Below are 22,200 nucleotides of genomic sequence, written 5' to 3' on the forward strand. Positions count from 1 at the left end.
GGAAGAGAGCTCTGTGAATGTGGACAGGGTACAAGAAGAGAAGCCACGCTGGAAGGAAGAGAAAAAGGCAGCAGGAGTGTGACACGTACATTTGTGAGACGCAGCAAGAGGCGTGGGACTATGAGGGACGCACAGGCATTAAGGGGCCTGGAGGCTGGAGGCCCAGCTTTGCCCCTGCCTGGCTGTGAGCGTGGCCTATTTTCTTGAACTTCTCTAAGCCTCAGTTTCTTTACTTGTAAAATGAGGATGTTAATGGTACCATGAATAGTTAGTGAAAGGTCTAGTAACAGGAATCTTGGGAAAGTGACCTAAGTTCTCTGAGCCTCACTTTCTTTATCTGTAAAATAAGGTAAAAAATACCTCTGTTACATGCATTGTTGTGAGGATGAATGAAATAATGTATGAAATCACTTAGCATATACCTGGTTCACAGTAAATAATCAGTAAATGCCAGCTGCTCTTGTGATGACTATTGGAATGCAATTACATTTTTAAAGAAACATACTGGATTGAAATTGTTCGCATCATTGACTGGTTCAATACATGGGGCAGGCGTCTGACTAGAGCAACAAGAAAACCATGCAAACTCACCAGGTAGTACTGCGCTGGAAAGCAGATAGCTTTTATTTATTTAATAGTTAATGACAGCGAGAGGGGGTGATGGAACAAATGGGTCTTCTCTTCTCTCCTATAATTAATTAAAATGAAATTATGGACCTGTACAATTTCAAAATATATGGATGGACAGGATAATATTATTAATAAGATTAGCTTTTCCAATTTAAGACCAATTTTTTCAATTCACTGATGCCCTAAAGTTTCTGATTTTGCTATCAATGGTGAAGAGGAGTTTTTACATTATACGGTTAAAGAGAGAATGACTTCTGCTGAAGCATTTGATTTTAAACAAAGTGATATTGAGCCTATTGATAAAACAAAGGTCAGTCCAAGAGTGTGTGGGAATAAGGTACATTTTGACAGAAAAAAGAATGAGGCTTTAAAAAAAGTTGTTTTCTTTCTTTTTGTTTGTTTGTTACAGCTAAAGAAATCTCCAATCACCATTCACTTCAAATATACCACCTTGATTTTACTTTTTTTACTTTGCTTTAGGTAATTTTTGTATGAATGTTCTCAATAAAGAATTTTCTTATAAACATTTATTATTTTGAGCATTACAGTTTGCACCTCAAAATGGAGTACTGTGAATTTTTTGAGAGATGCTAGAAGAACAGAAGAAACAGTAAACTTTTAAGGCAAGACACCTTTCTCCTCCCACTCTAGCAGCAAGAAGAAGAGGACATTTGCTCTTTATTATTTAAGAGCCTTTTAAAAGTCACATGGAAAGGCAAGCACTCCAAGGATTTTTTGATTCCTTTTGACTTTGGCCAAGAAAATGAAATTATTGAGAACAGCCAACCTTTCATAAAATATTGCTGTTGGAGGGACATTTTGGTGGGTTAAATATTATAAAATCATTGTTTTCTGGTCAATACAGAGCAGGGAGAAAATAAAAATAATTATTGGATAGGAGCATTTTGGTGGGTTTTGCATCTTATGTCAGAATGTGACACCAAAGGCGCGGCTTGATGGGGTCGCTTTTCTTATCTTAGGTGACCAGATGACGTGTTAAGGCAAAAACAAAGTATTTTTTCCCCCTCAGGTTTTTGGAAATAGACCAAACACATAGTTCTCAAAACCACCTGCCTTTAACGCCAACGTTTGATAAAGTGTGGGCCAACTAGCTTGAGCTTCTGAAGTCATCAGTGGAACATCTTTCCATGTTCAAGCCTCCCTCTGGCTGCTTTTCTGAATTCTCATTACTGAGCAAGTGGAGGAAGACCCAGGAATGCCGGAATCATCCAGTCACTGCATGGGTTCACTTCATCCGTATCTCTTTTTCAGAATACTCCTTACTCCTGTCTTATTTCAAATCCTGCTGTCATCAGGGTGATGAAGAGCACTTCTTAGACACTCGACAACATGGTGGAGGTGAAGATCTGTTGTAAAATCTGAGGGATGTCCTTGGTATCCATGGCAACGAAAGACCGACCAGCTGGTAAAGTTCTCTGCAGCCTGCCAGGATGGAAAGGGTAAGGAAGTTACCCCTGTAAATGGTGCTCCCTTCCACCTCCTGCCCTGGCAAACCACAGCCTCCTAATGGTTTCTTAGGACAGGAAGTTTTTACTTTCTCATATCTTGCTCTCTGCCTACCACTGAATTAGTTGTCATTAAGCAATGAAAGGCTTGGAAGAGCAACAAGGAAAGACACAGCGAAAGCAGGGAACTGAAAGGAAGGTCTTTTCAGTGAGAAAGTTGGCAAATTTGAAAAGCAAAAATTTTCTTCCTTTCTTTACTGCCATTTCTTGGTATTTCATATTCTCTTGGTAGAACAGAGCCCTAGGGATTCATCTGGGATCATCTCACCTCCTGGGTCTAGTCAATATGCTGACATCACACTGCATTTCTAATGCTTTTCCTTCCTTAGAAAACAGGCCTCTAAAAACGCTGCCGAGGCAAACCCTGAGTGGTTCTTTCTCTCTTTCTTTGCCTCTCTCTCTTTTTTTTTGGTCCACATCACACAATGTGAAATGCGATCTGGATTGTACAATTATTGCTTCAATGACACTGAGGTTATACAGGCTTATGAAACGTTTTCCAACTCATTTTTAAGTAAATTTAAAAAAACTTATAATGGGTTTTGATTTGAATTATCCTTAAAAATAACTTGTCATTGAAGTTACGATAATTTTTTAAATGCTAATTTATCATTTGGAACAAAAGGCCATTTTGAAGGCAACAAAACTGTAAGACACAGTTCTCTTCAAAAGAACGCCTCCTTTCACCGTGCCAGGAAGTCTGGCTTTGGAATGACATTTAATAAAATTCAACCATCCTGTGTAGTATCGTATATTTGGCATGCCTGGTAAGCCAGCTAATTCTGCAACATATCTTTTGCCAGTGGATGTTGGACCATTTCCCTAGGAAACCACAAGGGTATTATTGTGCTTTCTTAAGTATTCAAACAGGATCTGTTCACTAGAAAGACAAAATAGCCATTTCATCTCAACTAGTATTTGTTGAGCTTGTTGTATGCCTAATAGTGGGCTGATGCTGAGGAAAATCTGGGTAGAAAAGGCATAGTTTGTGTTTGAGGATGTGGAGGTTCTAAAAGATGCAAAGCGCTAACTTGTAAAAACTACGAAGAATGCAAAGTCATGTCATCAAATGACTGTAACGACATGATATTAAGTCTGTTCTCAACCTCACTCTGCAGCCTTGCAGCAAGGCAAAGGGAATAGAAAGAGAAAAAGATGCTAGCACTTTGGATACTAAAACATTTCCAATCACAGAGTATGACAAGTAAAAGGGGTGGAATAACAAAAAGGTAGGCCCTTTGTGCTTTAGGCAGGAATTTTTTTTTTTTTTTAAGATTTACTTTCACTGGTGTTTTGTGTTTCTTACAGGTATTTTAAACACAGAAAAAAACTATGAGCTCTTTCTGTTTGTAATTCAAAAAGATAAATGTTAGTGTGCTCAAGTTATGAAAGTGTTTCCAGATCTCTCCTTTCAGATCATACCCACTGGTATTTATTGTCTGATCATAAGATTCTGTATTGAATATTCAGTATATTCAGTGTAGTATCTAACTATATGTATATTATCTAACGTTGTCGCCAAGTGTTTCACCTGCCTTGTCTCTCCAGCAGTAAGAAGGGATATATGTGAGTGTGTCTATATATACACAGGCATGCGTATATGTAGACAATGTCTCTATGGGGATATAACACATATGTGTGTATATATATGTATAGACATTCATACACACACACTATCTCCTACGCTAGGAAAATAGATGTTCATGATTTTTAATATGATTTGAACACAAAATGAGTAGCCTGAGCTTAGGACCTTGATATAAAATGCCAAATGTATAAAATACTACCCAATTTATTGGTGAAAAATCAATGTGTCAATGATTTATTATTGGTTTAAATATAAACTAAAAAATAATTAATTTAAAATTATTATTATTCATTCAAACAAAAGCTAGAACATATCCCCTCCACTAGATTATAAACCCCTCGAGGCTAGCAACTCTAGTTTCTGTTTTTCCTCCATCTGCCTCACTGTCCCTCATGGTGCTAAGCCTTTAAAACAGCATGTGTTACCTATTCAGTATCTCTGTACCTGCCCTTTTCTGTATGCTCAGATGACACTTACCTCGTTGCTTGATCACCTAAAGAGCCAATAAAAATGGCAAAAGCATTTACTTGAGGGTCACTTGTGAGGATTTGAGCAAACTTAGCAGGATGTATTCCATATCGTGACAGATTTGCATCACTCAAGACTATGACAAAGTACTCATCAGCTTCTTCTTTGACAATTTCCTTGATGGCATGTTCTGTCCCTTCTAACGTGTGGTCCCCACTCATGCAGAACTGAGAGTGGGCATGCATTGTCTGGAGGTAAGAGAAGTTGCACAAAAGCCATGGTGAGAAACTTCTTTTTAAACAAAGATGATTATTTTTCTATTGACCATGAGCATGCATACATACCAATTATTACCCACGTTCTAAGTTAGTTCTATTTAATTTGCATATTTGAGTGACAACAGTATACAGTGATATTTGTATTCAGCATAGAATTTCATTAGATATAGGAATCATTCCAAAACTATCACAGTGGGCACTTAGTTTTAAAATGTAAGCTTCCACTTAAAGTGAGAAAACAAGAAAATATTAAATTTGGTATCACATTGGAGGATGCAGATGACACAGGAGGAAAATAAGGGATGAGCTGAGTTTCCAATAAACAAAGTTACAATACTAAAAACATTGTACTCATATCAATAACGATGGAGGAAATTTACTTATAATCGTGATATGTATTTTTCTACTGCAGGCTTAATTGTGTGAAATCAATTATACATAAAACTGGGGAGAGAGAGCACTCTAAAAGCGGTCATTCTGCTCACCAATGATATGATTATATATCTAGAAAACCCTAAAATCTGATAAATGAATTCAGTAAAGTCTCAGGCTACAAAATCAATATACACAAATCAGTAACACTGCTATATGCCAACAATGACCAAGCTGAGAATCAAGTCAAGAACTCAATCTCTTTTACAATAGTTGCACACACACAAAACCCTAGGAATATACTTAACCAAGGAGGTAAAAGAGCTCTACAAGAAAAACTACAAAACACTGATGAAAGAAATCACAGATGACACAAACAAATGGAAACACATCCAATGTTCATAGATGAGGAGAATCAATATTGTGAAAATGACCATACTGCCCAAAGCAATCAACAGGTTCAATGTAATTCTCATCAAAAAACCATCATTATTTTTCAAAGAACTAGAAAAAACAATCCTAAAATTTATGTGGAACCAAAAAAGAGCCCAGATAGCCAAAGCAATACTAAGCAAAAGCAGCAAATCTGGAGGCATCATATTACAGGGCTTTAAATTATACTAAGGCTACAGTTACCAAAACAGCATGGTACTGGTATAAAAATAGGCACGTAGACCAATGAGACAGAATAGAGAACCCAGAAATAAAGCCAAATACTTACAGCCAATTGATCTTTGACAAAGCATACAAAAACTTAAATTGAGGAAAGGACACCCTATTCAATAAATGTTGCTGGGAAAGCTGGCAAGCTGCATGTAGAAGAATGAAACACTGCTGGTGGGAATGTAAATTAGTACAACCACCTCTCATACAAATCAACTTATACAAAATCAACTCAAGATGAATCAAAGACTTAAATCTTAGACCTGAAACAATAAAAATGTTAGAAGATAACATTGGGAAAACTCTTCTGGACATTGGCTTAGGCAAACAATTCACGACTAAGACCCCAAAAGCAAATGCAACAACAACAAAAATTAATAAATGGGACCTAATTAAACTAAAAACCTTCGCACAGCAAAAGAAATCATCAGCAGAGTAAACAGACAACCCACAGAGTGGGAGAAAATCTTCACAAACTATGTATCTGACAAAATACTAGTATCCAGAATCTATGAGGAACTCAAACTAATAAGCAAGAAAAAAACAAATAATCCCATCAAAAAATCGGCAGAGGATGTGAATAGTCATTTCTTAAAAGAAGGTATACAAACAGACAACAAACATGAAAAAATGTTCAATATCACTAATAATCAGGGAAATGCAAATTAAAACCATAATGAGATACGGTGGTATCTTATACCTGCAAGAATGGCCAAAATTAAAAGGTCAAAAATTAATAGATGTTGGCATGGATTGGTGAAAAGGGAACATTTACACTGCTGGTGGGAATGTAAATTAGTACAACCACTGTGCAAAACAGTATGGAGAGGCCTTAAAAGGACCAAAGCAGGTCTACCATTCAATCCAGCAATTCCATTAACAGGTATCTACCCAAAGGAAAAGAAGTCATTATATTAATATGAAAAAGACACAGGCACACACATATTTATAGCAGCACAATTAGCAATTGCAATGATATGGAACCAACCTAAGTGTCTGTCAACCAATGAGGGATAAAGAAAATGTGGTATATATACACCATGGAATACTACTCAGCCATAAAACTGAATAAAATAATGGCATTTGCAGCAATTTGAATGGAGCTGGAGGCCATTATTCTAAGTGAAATAACTCAGGAATGGAAAACCAAATACTGTATGTTCTCACTTATAGGTAGGAGCTAAGCTATGAGGATGCAAAGACATAAGAGTGATATAATGGACTCTGGGGACCAAGGTTGGGGAGGTTCTCAGGGGGGTGAGGGATAAAAGACTACATACGGGGTACAGAGTACACTGCTCAGGTGACAGGTACACTATCTCAAAATTCACCACTAAAGAACTCATCCATATAACCAAAAACCACCTGTACCCCAAAAACTATTGAAATAAATAAACAAATTTAAAAAGGGGTCATTCTTTTCCTTCTACTGCACATGTAGGGGCTGAGAAGAGTCGTATAGGACATACAAGGGAGCCCAGGTTGTAGAATCCCAATCTAATACCAAGTGCCCTAAAAATATGTAGGAAACAAATTTTAAATTTTATATGGTGGAGAAAAGGATTTTAGGCATGATGGGTGTTTTCTCAGTTCAACGCTTGAATGTTTGTGAAACAGTTTTTTTCTTTGCTGTATATCTACTGCTTCTTCAATGAATCTTTTTAGCCTTTACCTAATTTGATAGAAGCTTTCATAATACAGAGGCAATAAAATACATTTACCTTCAGAATTTCTAGTCTTTGCTTATTGTCCTTGGGGATTTTGTGAATTGGAACCAGGCCAATGTTGTAGCCATCTCCAGAGTGTCCAACGATGTCATACTACACGCAAGAGAACCAGAAAGTTATAAACTTTTCTCCACAAAAGAACAGTCATTAGATCTTTAATGTTCAACTCTTTGAACTGTTATTGTCCAAAGTTGCTCAACATATGGCCATGAAGAAATGCAGTGAGACAGATGTGTGTTTAATTCCCTAGTCTCACTATGTACATGAGAAACTCCTGTCTACTGAGAAAGGCTAGAGCGGGGAGTCAGGTGCAAGCCTTTCACAGAGTCTGGAAAAAAAGCCTGGGGTCTGAGATAAACTATAATTGGGGTGAGGTAGTTCCCGCCAACTTTGAGTTGCACATACTCTAGGTGTTGTAGAGCAATGCAGTTATTTCTTTTCATGTATGCTCCTTTTAAAATGGTGAGTTATTTGAAGGTGAGGCCACAGCTTATTTCTCTTTGAATTTCTAGAATCTAAGAGGTGCCTAGCATGTTTATTGTACAAATGCTGTGAGAGAGTTTGCAATCAAGTTGGGGCAGTAAGAAGCTTTCCCCTTGCATGTGGGCTACATTCTTCTACAAATAAGCTGTTTGAAGCTGGAATGCATTTTCCCCCCTCAGCAATCATGGGATAAATGGTGGTTAGGCCATGCTAGCTGACAAACAACGATCCATAACATCACTGAAACTGCTGTGTTTTAAATGGAAAGAAACGGAAAAAATTTGGTTGAAATTGTTATTATGCAAAAATAGGAAGTGAGAAGAAGGGTTTCCTGGGGAAGATGAGTCCCATTATAGATATGCTGGACTTCTGCCCTAGGAGAGAGATGTGGCTAGGGGTGAACACCTAACAGTTACCCCCAGGAGGGAATAAATGAAGGCCCATGTATGTCTAAATATGTAAAAGCTATACATCAAGCTACCAACTGTTAAATAAAATACGTTCTGTCCTCCTACTTTGATAAAATATACGTTATAATAACCTGGAAAGCCAGGGCCAAATTTCAAATACTTGGGTTCCTGGAAGTTCTGTGCTAGAACACGGTCACATGAGCTGTACTGGCCCCTGGCCCATAGCCCATGCCCTTCTCTTTTCATGGCTGGCTCTGTCCCACGCCATAAGGTACCTCAAATGCATGCGTGTGGACACCCAGTGCTCACATCCACGCTCCATCACTCCATCATAACCAACAGTTACCCCTTGCCCACCTCTCAGACCTTGGGGTGCTCACACGATTGGCCAGTCTGTCCTAGGAAGATGGACTTAGGAAAGAGGCCCACGCAGGACCTGGAAGTCGGCTTGGGGTCATTTGATGAGGATAGTTGCGGATCCCGGGTACCAGAAGCATGATCTAGAAACAGGCTTTAAAGGCCCTTTGGCCCCATATACACCTCGCCTCATGTGAGGGCCATGGTCAGAAGAGGCCCAGAGTGGGGCCATGGGTGGGGGTGAGATGGTGGGAGATTATTCTGTGCCTGGTTTAAATATAAAAGAATAGTGAAGGAAATTTATCAATGTATTAAAAAGGTTGACAATAAATGATTTCTAATGATGTAACACATTCCATATAAGAAAAAAAAATCATTCTTAGTATAGTTTGCTATCAATAGAGTGAAAAGTTTTTCAAATAAAAACTGAAACTAAAAGCAGCTCAGCTGTTAGAAATTGCTCCGGATAGGAAATTTCTGGCTTCACCATAGGCTTGACTAAGGTCATCCATGGGTTCAGTGGTAGGATTGGCACAGATGTGGAGAGAGCTTGCATAATCCTTCCGTGCAAGCACACTCCAGGGAGGCCCTGACTGATATGACAATGGTCATGGCAGGAACTGTTTGTAGTCAAGAGTGGAAAGTTCTGAGAAGGTGCCAGGCAGGTTGCTTTCATTACGGGCTGGTGAAGTAATCTGTTAAACAGGATCTTACACATGAGGGAATAAGATTGGTTCCCTGACATAGGAACTAGGTTTCTTATACTGGGCTGAAGTAAGAGGGCTATGAATGTGTTTGACTCTTCCCTCCCTTTTAACTGATGGCTAGAGTTCTTTCTAATTAGATGACAGTGAATGAGACTATAGAAATCTTTGATCATATGGTCTGTCACAGGGTCAATGTAACTGGTCAAAGAGCAGTCAACAAATACAGTTTTTAGCTGGGCTTTATTAAAACAACATGCAAGTTGATTAAAACCTTCAGAAATATTTTAGCAACCATCTGTCTATCATTTGATTGAGTGACTGATATATCTATCTACCATTTAAATATATGCCCAGGAGAAAAAAATGTACTATACTTTTCTAGGCAAATGAGACAAAGAAAGGTGGGTTGTATGCTTCTTTTTTTTCCTTATTCCCTTTCTTTCTTCTTTTTTTCCCTTCCTTTTTCTTTCTCATCTCTTCTTTATTTGTGGTAAGGAAAGTGCTACTTGCAGAAAGACCAGCCTTTGTCTGTGCCTGGTGAGCACCGCAAAGGCATGAGGAGACACCTAAGCGACAGGACGGAGCCTATAAAATAGTTTGCAGGCCCTGGTTTCTCATCTTCCAGATGGGCTTGAGGATTATTCTGTGCCCAAAGTCAATAAAATGCTTGGGAAGAATCTAAAGTACATCCAAATGTGGACCATTCCCTGGCGTTACTGCAGATTATATTAAACTTCCATTACCAGCAATACTTCTCCATCAAAATGATCTATTATGTGCTATCCAAGGATTCCAACATGGTTTACAAACAGTGATTTCCTAATCCTGAAAATTGTGTGGGTTAATGGAAAAGATGCATACTCTCATTCATTTCCATTCTGTAACTCCTAAATCTGCCATTCACCCGATCTGGTTTCGGTGATGATCGTGAAATCCAACTTGATGGGGCCTTCAGCCTGCTTCCATGGAGGAGCCACAGGAGTCAACAAACAAGATCCTCACTGTCATTACCAAACCGCCTAACATTTACATCAGAATTTTTTCTGAGCTCAAAATTGTTATGATCATGATTTCTCCACTTTTCAGAGCATCCCTGAAAACCCTGTGCAGTCTCATGTTTAGCATTCAACATAAATATTAAGCCACAGTAGCAAAGAAAAGCCTCAACTGCAGAGGACAAATTTAGATACTTTTTTGCTTTAGAAATCTGTTTAAATGCCCCTTTGCTATATTTTCTTTTGGAAGTGTTGTTCATTTAGAGAAAAGTATAACAAATAAAAACAAATGCTGAAATTTTGGTCAAAGATGTGGTTTATCATCAGAAAAGAATGATGATTTATAATGTTTAGAATGCTTAGGACAAAGTGCTACTAGCAATTTTATGAATAAGATTTATGTGTAAATTTCTATAGGACAGACAACCATTTGCTGGCTTTAGGAGAGGCTATGCTTTCTTATGCAGCCACATTGCAAGTAGGAACGAGACAATCATCTAAGGCTATTTATTAAAACTACTAGGCATAAAATTCTCATGTTCTTCTAGAAATATAAATACACCATTCTCAGATGGTGCCACTAAAGTCAGGAGAAATGCCAGCGGAACCCTAGTGTTAGTTAGCTAATAACCTATAGCATTAGCTGGCTAACCTTTCTTCATATCATGTAAGTCAACGTGAAAAGAATAATGTCTTGAAAGGTCAAGGATTCTAGACTTGGCTCTGACGTTAACAAGCTTTTTGACTTAGAGAAAATCACTTAACCTCTCTAAACCTTGTGTCTACCTTGTAAACAATGATGGCTTAGAAAGTCTCTAACACTGTATGCTTGTAAATCACTTAACCTCTCTGACAACACGGGGTAATACCTGTCTTACCACCTCCCAGGGTCACTGAAAGGATAGGACAATACACTTACTGACTTAATTGTTTGTTACAGTTTACAAAGGGCTTGCATATATCTCATCTCATTTTTATTTTCTCTACAAGCTTTGGGGTAAGTGTTATCCTTATGTCACAAATGCAGAAATTGATTCTTAGAGAGACTAACAGACTTTCCTAAGGTCATAGATCTAGTGTTGGTTAAACCCCAGGTTTTCTGACACTAAATCCATTTTGGTCGTTTGTGTTCATTTTTTGGTTTTCTTTGGAGACAGGGTCTTGCTCATTGTCCAGGCTGGAATGCACTGGTGCGATCACAGCTCACTGCAGCCTCAACCTCCCGGGCTCAATCAATCCTCTAATTTCAGCCTCCCAAGTAGCTGGGACCACAGGCATACGCTGCCACACCTGGTTAATTTTTGTATTTTTTTTTTTTTTTTTTGTAGAGACAGGGTCTTGCTACATTGCACACGCTGGTTTTGAACTCTTGGGCTCAAGCAATAAACCCACCTTGGCTTCCCAGAGTGCTGGGATTATAGGCATGAGCCACTGTTCCTGGCCCAGTGTTTTCACTACAGAGAAATAACTACTTCCCCAGCTACTCTCCCCTCCCATCTCTACTTAAGTTTTTGAATGGTTGGGTTGGCCAATTTCTACATGCACAATTGAATCAAGTCTGAATTCTTGTTTGAATGGACTCAGAAAGTATGTACAACCTCCTTGGGTCCAATCTCCATGTAGCAATAAGAATTTATTCACAGCCTAAACTGATAGGATGACTGGTCTCCATTTCTAAACCTGTGAAACACTCCTGAGGTACTGGAAAGAGGTTAATTACAGACACTGAATTAAGTTCTTGATAGAAGAAATTCCCTGGCAGCTGCTGACTTGTGAGTCGTATGTTTCCATTTCCTCCTGGGAGTTAACTCAACCTTTCTGACCAAGGTATCTTTGAGGAAAGTTTGTCTATTATACCTCCCTTGGATGGGTGCCAAGGGTAGGAGAAGACAGAGTACCTTACATAAATGATACACTTGCTCCTGAATTATAGTTAAAAAAAAACAAATTGAACAGAAATAAGATGGCTATAAGAAACAGGGATGAAACATCAACTAAGAGCCCTGAAGTGGAAGTCAGAAGTGCTGGCTTTGCACTGTAACTGTGTGACCTAGGGCAAAGCATTGAACCTCTTTGAATCTTTGTTTTCTCTTCTGTAAAACAAAAAGGTTGGTGAAAATAATTTCCAAGGCCATTCCTACCCTCCCAAATTCTATATAAACTTAATGGATGTTTAAGAATTGTGACGAAAAAGATTGCTTCTCTTAGTTTTAGGAACTAATGCCTTGTTTTCTTCTGTAAAGGGAGGAGTGAGTTATCTAAATCTGAGGGTCACTGGCACCTTTTTCAGAAAGAAAGCCCTTAGAGCCTGTGAGAAATAATCCAGTACATCATCCCTAACACAATGGCTTTCTAATTCTTCCTTTCCTTTAAAAGTCTGCTAGCAGTGGAACCCTTCCTTCAAATGAAATACTGCACCAAAGCCCAGCTGATGAAACATCATGCACTACCTATACATGTGAAATTGCTGTAGTTGAACTGGGGATGGAGAGGGATGGGGCAAAAAGCGCTGCCTACTCACTGCCCCCGTCCATCCCCAGTCCTTCAAAGGTTTTTGTTACACTGTTAGAAAACCACTGCCCTAGAATATGGTTTATATGCCTTCACAGAAACAATAAGTTTGAGTTTCTTTTTTTTTCCAAAGCGCAACTTCTGAATAATGAAATAAATCTCTTTTCTGGACCCACTATTTGAGTGCTTACTGGAGAAATAGTTACCTAACTTTCGTATTATTGAGTACTTTGAAAAAAAAAAATTAAGCCATTAAGAGCCTTTGAAAAGGAGGGTCTATTTCAAGATCACAGTGAAAACGTTCCCAGGGGTTTGGAGAAAGCATGAGGAACAAATCGGAATGAAGGTTAAGGGAAAAAAATGCTTCTCAATGAAAAGACAACAGTTCACACAAACAGTACGATTCTACTTTTCACTTTAATTTGAAGCACTGCGTGAACACCAAGAATGAGGCTGACTACAAGAGTAGAGGAGCTTATAATGATTACAAGCAAATGAAGTGCTAGTTTTCAGTGACCTCTGTGAAGGCTATTCCCGGGAACAGCTGAATTTGGTTGGTAGAGCAATTATGAGAAACTTTAAACACTCCAAATGGCTTAGAGATGTGTCTTGCCACTGAATTACCTTTCCTTCTCAGTAATTCTTGCTCTAGGGTCCCTGTGGTTTGGCACAGGTCATGATAATGTGGAATAAAAAATGGAGGCTGACTCCAGATGAGCCTCCGGGACCTAGACTGTAATGACCCACGGCTCAGGAGCTGCACTCAAGCCAAGCAAAACACAAAGCAGACGTCAAGTGAGATGGAGAGAGCCCGGATCACAGACCAGGCCAGCGGCTTCTGAAGGTTTTAAAGCAAATACAGACTAGACACCTTTACAACGGAGGGAAAACTGCAGGAAGACAACATTAAGAACTGTCTGGAACTGGGGCTAGGGAGTCTCAGATCACACTGCTGAATTCCTAATGACCCCATGTGTGATGCCATTCTGGGCTATGGAATATACATTTTTCTCTAGGAGCTCCTCAAACTGTCTTCTGTTCATGCATAATTTTCTATTTTCTGAGTACATTAAATTCTTTTGTTAGTTATTCCTATTCCCTTTATGCCTTTCACAAATGAGAAAATGAAAGTATTCAGTTGAATATGATCATATAACATAAGGATACAGAACAGAATGCATGGTACACAAGCACTGAATGTATGTGCATCAAACATCTCTGAGAAGAGACTGATAATTCCACTAATAGTGGTTGTACTGGAGAGAGAAGCTGGGAGCTGAGAGGGGGCAGGCAGTGGCTCACTCTTCGCTCTTCCTCCTTTTATACCTCTTAAACTTTCTGCTGTGTGCACCAATCACCTATATACCCCCAAACATTTATAGTCAGCCCTCTGTATATGCAGATGTGGAGCCCATGGAGAGGAAGGCCAACTGGAAGATTTCAGCATCCACAGGTTTTAGTATCTGAGAGGGATCCTGGATCCAATCCCTCATAGATACCAAGGGACGACTGTAATTATAAATAGAAATAACTCTTATAGAATGTAAGGAGCTCCATCCTACCTCCTTCCTGCCCTGCACATTGGCCTGGGGAGCCCTAGCAGAGATTGGGTGGCTTGTGGGTACTTAAATCTCAGACACGTTGGCAGGGCTGGTAGGAAGATGATACAAAGTCCCATATGGAGAGAAGGCCTATTAGGAGTTTTGAAAATACAGGGGATATTGGGACAAGTTAAATGGCACCATGAGAAAGCAACCAGAAAATCCAGTATAAGAAACTGTCTAGGGCTGGGCGCAGTGGCTCACGCCTATAATCCAGCACTTTGGGAGGCCAAGGTGGGCGGAACATGAGGTCAGGAGTTTGAGACCAGCCTGGCCAATATGGTGAAACCACTGTCTCTACCAAAAATACAAAAATTAGCCGGGCATGGTGGCATGCGCCTATAGTCCCAGCTACTCAGGAGGCTGAGGCAGAAAAATCGCTTGAACCTGGGAGGTGGAGGCTACAGTGAGTCGAGATCACGCCACTGCACTCCAGCCTGGGCGACACAGCAAGCCTCTGTCTCAAAAAAAAAAAAAAAGAATTTATAAGACAACTGGCCTGGACCCTCATGAGAGGGTCATGAGAGTGACTGTCATGAAAAGCAAAAAAATGCTGTGGTAGGGGAAGTGGCTGTTCCAGACTAAAAGAGGCAAAGTAAGGTGTGAACTTTGGCTCCTAGGTGGACAGCAGGGAGAGGGGACAATTATAAAAGATACTTTTGGGACAAACGATAAAATTGAATTTGAGTTGGATATTATAAGACAGTATGGGATTACTGATAATTTTCTTAGGCATGATAATGGCACTGAAGTTGTATTAGAGAATGTCCTTACTCTTAGAAGACATAATGAAGTATTTAGAGGTAAAGCATTATGCTGCTTTTAATTTACTTTCAAATGATTTGGGGGAGGGAGTAGACAGAGTACTGTAAATATTTGGAGAGAAACACAGCAAGTGAGGCAAAACAGTAACAATTAGTGAACCTAACTGAGGGCACGGGGGTTTTACTTTTCTTTCAACCTTTCTGTAGGTTTAAAATTTTTCAAGTTAAAAAGTTGGGAAATAAAGGAGAAAGTTTAAAAATGAAACCAAACAAAAAAAGGAAAAACAAATAAGAGTCCTGGGCTCTACGCTACCATCTCCTGCTAGCCTTCTGACCGCAGGGAAAATCCACCTGTCTGTGGAATGAGGACGGTGGAGTACATGGCTTCCGAGGTGATCCCAGTTCTAAAGTCTGTGGACACGATCAGGAGTTTGCAGGAACAGGACTCATATGCCTTGCTGGGTCCACCTTGTCCCTCCAGACACTCACCCAGGTATCAATTTTTCTGACAGACGCTCAAAGAGCCTGTTTTGTGATGCTTTAAGGTCTCTTCCTTTGGTTGGAAAGATTTTAATACACTGGTTTCTTAAGACTTTCTATGGTCTTAAATAAGTCTCTAATGTAACTGTAGTAAATGCGATGGAACTAAAACCATTAATGTGCTTCTTGTTAAGAATTTAATGGCATAAACAATGACTTCAAGGCCTGAAAAATTGATTTTATCTCCGTGTCTTGCTGCAATTTCACTTGGATTTTTCAGTCAGATGTTACTATGGTTGTCTTCTCAATATATCTGTGGTTGTCTGATAAAGACTGAGGAAATTCTTTACACTATTGTGGCAACTGAAGAGCGTATTAGCAAAACACTGTTTTAGGGATGATACCCACAGAGGCATGTGTGAGGAAGCACGCTCTGCTCGCACATTGCTCACTGAACCTTCTATCAGAGTGAGTAGTTTTCATCCTCTCCCTCACTGGGCTACCCAGCAGAGTGCTGTACTCTTAGGAAGTGCTCAGGTCATGTTTGTAATTTCACTGAATTTAACTGACATCCAGCTGGTCATATGGCAACAGTTTGGTTTGTAACTGTCAATAAAAAAAATGAAACAACATCTTGTGAAATGCTCATTTCCTTGATATTATTCCTTTTGCGTGTGTGACAAGTCTCGTTTCATTAATAGTTCTTCCATATTATACACTTTTATAAGTGAGAACTGAATACATGGGGATCTTTCTATACACTCGGCTGCGTGAGATGCAATGAAATACTCAGCCTGCTGTGTGACAGTCATACCACCTCCCTGGAGGCGTCGGAACGGCTCCCTGAACACCAGCAGCCTTGCCACCTTCTTCCCTGTCTCATCCTTGACCCAGTCCTGGGAGGGAGCTGTGTCAACCAATTTGTTGGTTAATTCCTAATGAATTTTCTTTCTAAAAACTTGGGAGAGGTAGTTTCACATGTCAGAGCAGTTCTGCTCTCAAAAATGTAGACATCCTATTTCTAACAGGAGATTTTATTCAAGCTAACTACGAATCTGCCAATTTTAATGGTAGTATATTTGCTGTGGTCTACATTGGTTTAAAATCTCCCTGTAGGGCCAGGCGCGGTGGCTCACACCTGTAATCCCAGCACTTTGGGAGGCTGAGATGGGCAGATCATGAGGTCAGGATTTTGAGATCAGCCTGACCAACATGGTGAAGCCCTGTCTCTACTAAAAATACAAAAATTAGCCGGGCATGGTGGCAGGCACCTGTAATCCCAGCTACTCAGGAGGCTGAAGCAGAAGAATCGCTTAAACTCGGGAGGCAGGGGTTGCAGTGAGCCGAGATCGCGCCATTGCACTCCAGCCTGGGTGACAGAGCGAGACGCTATCTAGAAACAAAACAAAACAAAACAAAACAAAACCTCCCTATAGCTCAAAGAGAGCTGAGGAACACTGAAATTCAAGATCCATAAAACAGGAAAATGGACTGATCCAAATATTGGCAACACTCAAAGGTTTTGAAACATTAGGTATGATATGGGTATTTATGCTGATACAATAGATGTCTAAGTATTCTTTAGTCATCAGTGGTCCAAGTGATTTAAGAGCTATAATCTATCTCATATAGAAACGACCTAAAATGTTTTAAAATAAACATTTTCTATAAACACATAAAGCATAAAAAAAATCAAGGAAAACATATCTGAAGGGAGCAAGGGTGAAGAAAAGGAAAAAGCTGAACACTGGTCTGCAAGCCTTGAGACATAACAAAGTTGTCATAGCTGGTCTTTGATTTTGGCTCTGAGCTTCCTGGCAACTAAAACCAAGAGGGAATCTTAAGCGGCTCCATGGCTTTCACTAATCACAAGGGGAGACACATTTCAGTTCTTCAAGGGAAACAAAGCTGCTCCCCACAGTGAAGGTCCATGTCTTATTTGTATTCGTGTCCTGTACTTGGACAGAGTCCGGCAACCCACAGCATTCATTAGCTGAAGCTGCCCTTCTTCCACTTAATTCTAAAAGGAATTCCTCATGTAGAGCTTCACACAAGGGGCCCTGGGAAATTCAGGGGGGCAGTATCCTTAATAATGGGCCTAAAGGAAATGAAGTGATGGGTTTCATCAATCTGTTTCTTGTTGCATACCTCATAACACAGAGACACAACTCAGGGAAGCAATCCTGAGGTGCATGTGTGATGTCAAGCCTAATAGCAATCTAAGATCCCCCATTTCTGAAGGACATGTTTGATCTGTAATGAAATCTAGTCTGTCTATGGACTGTGTGTCCTTCTCGCATGTCTGCACATACAGCATTTCTCCTGATTGAACTTTTGATAATAATTCCATGGCAGGTGACTGAATTCAAGGTTGTTTGCTCTGGTAAGGGCCAGAAGTGCAGGTGCTCTCTGTGGCTGATTAAGAGAGGATTAAGAGGCTCATATCAAGCAGTAACACGGCAGCACTGCGGATCCCTTCTCCACGCTCAGACTTCTGAAATGGAGGGTGTAGTGCAAACTAAGAATACCAAAATGGAAACAGTTGAAAAGGAAGGCTGCTTTTCTCCTGGGATAATCATCGTCATTGTTAGCTGGGGAGACACCAGTGACTGTATAACCCTTGCCCACATGGAAATGGAACGTGATAGTGAAGCTTTCAGGGTGCACTCGAACTTTGGAAGGCTGCTTGGCTAGTGATGGGACAAGAGTGGGTGGGTATGGGGAATTGGGATAAGGATAGACAGGAGACTCTGAGGAGTCTGGGAATAGACTTTTGCTTCTAAGCAGCTCATTTTTTTCTAACATCATGGCTGCAGCATTTCTTCTGTAGTAATCAGTCTTTTAAATTATGGCATTATTTTACAATTACTCCTTCAGATAAAACAAAAGCTTCACTTTCTCTGCACTGATGAAAGAGCTGGTGAGAGAATGAAGATTTTTATTCACTCTGGATGGAGTTTGAATCTACCTATCCATCATCGTGGTCAATGATACCTCTCATTATTCTTAGTTCATGTCATTACCTTGAACTTCTCCTCATAGTTCTCGAAGGCTTCCATGACCATACACACAGCCTCCATCGTGCGCTCGAGCCGGCCATCCATTCTGTTGAAACGGTACATGCTACCAGACACATCCACCACCAGGCGCAGACGCTTGGGTTTCTGTTGTGGGCTGCCAAGCTGAGGGAAGGAATAATAGAAAAGCCATTTGTGAACTGGCAAACTTCCCCTGGTGGCTGTCTTGGGGATCTCATAGAAGCCCCGGCGTGCCAGCCCCAAGATGGGCAGACCAGCCATAGGCTCAGCCCTGCACAAGGCTGTCCTAGCAGGTAGCAAGGCATCTATGGGTTGTATTGCAGTAAACAGAATTTCAGACTTGTGCTAATGGTTGGGGCCACATGGAAAATATTTTCCTTTGGAATATAGTCCTTTCAAAGCTCACTCTAGTAAAGTTGACTTATTTAGGTTGATGCCTTAAAAATAATATGGTGACTTAATAATCTGGAATGACATGTCATTTTCACTTCATGCCTCAGAGTCAGTAACTCTAGCAAGAGTTTGTGTTATTTTGGAGGGAAGCCCATATCAATTTTACTTGTACATGTCGGGTAGTGACCTGAAAATTACTCTCCACATAGGCCACAAATAATGTCAGATTCCTAAAACAGAGTTATGTGATGGGGGTCTGGCAAAGAAATTAATGAAAAGATTGTAAGAGCGACTTTTGTGTTTAGTAAGCCACACATCTTCTCTTCCTTCCACATTACTGAATTAGTGCTTTTCTTTTCTTGGCAGTTTGAAAGCATAAAAGTGGCATCAAATTGCTATCTCGAAACAACTGTCCATTAAGATTACAAGATTAAGTTTGATTTTAGACCCACAACTGCCAATTTGCAGATTTAAAAAAAAGTTTGTTAGTTTTGCTGACAAGAAAAATGAGGAAGGCTGCGTGCAGGGGCTCATGCCTGTAATTCCAGTGCTCTGGGAGGCCAAGGTGGGAGAAAGGCCAGAGGTTCAAAAGCAGCCTGGGCAACACAGCAAGAACTCATCTCTACAAAAAACACACAGATCAGCTAGGGTGGTGCTATGTGCCTGTATTCCCAGCTACTCAGCTGGGTAAGCTGAGAGGATCACTTGAGCCCAATAGTTTGAGGCCGTAGTGAGCTATGACTGTGCTACTGCACTAACGCCTGGGCAACAGAGCAAGACCCTGCCTCTAGAAAAAAAAAAAAAAAAGGGAAGAAGAAAATTTCCAGATTATTCTGTTATTAAATATTTGCTGACATGTATAAAAAATAATGAGCAGAGTTAGTAATTTCAAGAACACACGGTGGGTATTGAGAGTGTAATGGTTTGAGGCAAATTCAACATATTTCTTAAAAACTTGTTGAGTCTGCCCAAATTAAGGACACTTACACATATGCTTCCATGACTACTCACAATTTCAGATGTATCCAAACACAATTGTTGACCACAATGATTCAGTAAAGAAAGCAGCTGTTGACTCATACCAATGACACAGAAATAAGAACTCCCCAAATCACCACCAGATCCTCTCTAAATAAATATTTAAAAGGTGTGACTCTCCCTTCCCCCTACCAGTCACTGCACCCCCAGCTCTCAGTGGCTACTCAGCAATTTTGGTTACTCGGGAACACAGGAGATCACAGAGCTCACCAAGAGACTCAATATTTCATCCTGTCACCATTTTGTTTTGCTATTACATTGCAAATATTTTAAATTTATGACTGTCTAAAACTTTACATACTACAATTATAGTTACTTAAGGGAGACTTTCTTATTTTCTATATATTTTTTTCAGTTATATGATGGACACTGATATTTAAAGTAAGAGAACAGTAGAAAATCACCAAGGTGGTTTTACTGTTTTCACTTGAAGGTTTCTCTAGGCTGAACAGACACACCAGGTGTCTTCAGTTTCCCCTCCAGGGCACCTGCTCTGTGTCCTGGGAGTTGATCTGTATGGACAATCCGTGTTGGGGCTCAGAAATCGATACCCTCTAAATATGGTGCTTGGACATGCTGAACTGAAGAGGCAGCATCAAGGTCTCTCTGACCTTCCTCTCTCTCCCCACAAAGCACCGGAGAAGTTGTTCTCTGAAGTTTCTTCAACTGTCTAAAGTTCAGAGCTCCCAAGAAGAAAACGATTACTCTGGGCCCTTCCCTGAGTTTTCATCAACTGAACTCGTATCACAGGAAGAAAGGCTGAAGTCTGTCAACACACCTGGACCGACTTCTGTCACACACCATTGCTCTGTGGGCCCAAAAGACTCCATCCCAGGCCACTGTGTGTTCTTCAAGCTCACTGAATTGCCCTAAAACCATTTACTATCCCCGTAAAATCATCTACACTTCTCTACGCTTCTCCATCTCCTTTTCCCTTAAGAAGAAGGGTACATAAGCATCTGTACCTCACTGTGTGGAGGGGGACTCACCCTTGGTTTCACCCCAGTGCACATTAATACATTTGTATGCCTCTTCTGCTATTAATGTGCCTTTTGTGAGGTGATTTTCAGAGAACCTTCAGAGGGTGAAGGGGAAATTTTCCCTTGGCCCCTACAACCACATCAGCCGGCTTCCTGGCTGCTGACTTCCAGTGGGTTCTGCTCTTGGGAGGCACTGGTGGAGGTCAGGGGCTGAGGGTGGGGCATGTGTTCCCTTGGCCCCCTCTGTGCTGTCGCCCATGGACTGGCTCCCCTTCTGCTGAAGGCCACCACTCCATCCACCACCTTCTCCAGGTTCCAGGAACTGCTCTCTCATTCTGCCCTTTTAGACCTCAGGGTGAGTTAGATCCCTGCTATTGCTATCCCTGGGTTACTGCACTGTTTATTTTTGATTTTCCTAAACCCCACCCTTATTTTTGTAAATAGTCTTTGTATTGACTGTTTCTTAAATTACCTAATTTGAGCGTGCCTTATGTTTCTTGCTGGGACCTTGAGTTGAATGATAAATGGTATAATATTTATGGAGTTTTTCTTCTTCTTCTTTTTTTTTTTCACATAATGCTTTCCTTGGTTGCCATATTCAGGGTTTGTGATATTTTGACATGACCCAAGAAAGCAAGTTTCTGTAAAGAGGGCTAGACTATGCAGAGCTGAGGCTAGCAGTTCACCATGACTTACTTGCGGCTCCAGCTCACCCCGACGTTTGTAGATGGCTTTTTCTCCAGTCAGCCCATCGATGATCTTGGCGTCATCTAGTTCCCCAGTAGCTTGATGTCTTAGCCACTGTCTTTCTTTACCTTTAGCCTACAAAAGACACACACACACACACACACACACAAAGCCTTATTTTAATTAGTTCTGCAGGGTCTCTGACACACTTTGTGCATGAATAACAGGAAACACACCTGGGATCTTTTCAGTAAGTGATGGTTCTGCATGAACACAGTCGTATAAATGAACTGGTTTCTGCTCTCCTGACAAAGAAATGCCCTTTGTCTGTTTTAATTATTTCAACATATGGAACAATAAAATGAATGAAAGGTGGTATGCAAATGAGTCCCTGGAGAGATGTTCAATATCTGGAAATAAAATAATAGGGATGCATTTCTTATGGATTTTCTGTCACAGTGCTTCTCAAAAGTTTATCAGTTAAAATAATCAGCTTGAACTTGT

General features: G+C 40.3%; 1 protein-coding gene across 2 annotated transcripts in view; it reads right to left on the reverse strand.

Moving 5' to 3' along the window:
- Window positions 1-595: 595 nt before the first annotated feature.
- Window positions 596-22,200, reverse strand: part of VWA8 (von Willebrand factor A domain containing 8) — a 381,976-nt gene continuing 360,371 nt past the window's right edge. For both annotated transcript variants that reach the window (XM_007960236.3, XM_073013736.1), the window contains 5 exons: window positions 21,706-21,831; window positions 18,584-18,742; window positions 7,247-7,345; window positions 4,222-4,460; window positions 596-2,073 (listed from right to left, as the gene is read on the reverse strand). In XM_007960236.3, coding sequence (XP_007958427.3) covers window positions 1,965-2,073; window positions 4,222-4,460; window positions 7,247-7,345; window positions 18,584-18,742; window positions 21,706-21,831 — 732 coding nt within the window. In that variant the 3' untranslated portion in view covers window positions 596-1,964. The remainder of the gene's footprint in view (window positions 2,074-4,221; window positions 4,461-7,246; window positions 7,346-18,583; window positions 18,743-21,705; window positions 21,832-22,200) is intronic.

Source organism: Chlorocebus sabaeus, chromosome 3 (genome assembly GCF_047675955.1).
Source record: "Chlorocebus sabaeus isolate Y175 chromosome 3, mChlSab1.0.hap1, whole genome shotgun sequence".
Classification (NCBI taxonomy): domain Eukaryota; kingdom Metazoa; phylum Chordata; class Mammalia; order Primates; family Cercopithecidae; genus Chlorocebus; species Chlorocebus sabaeus.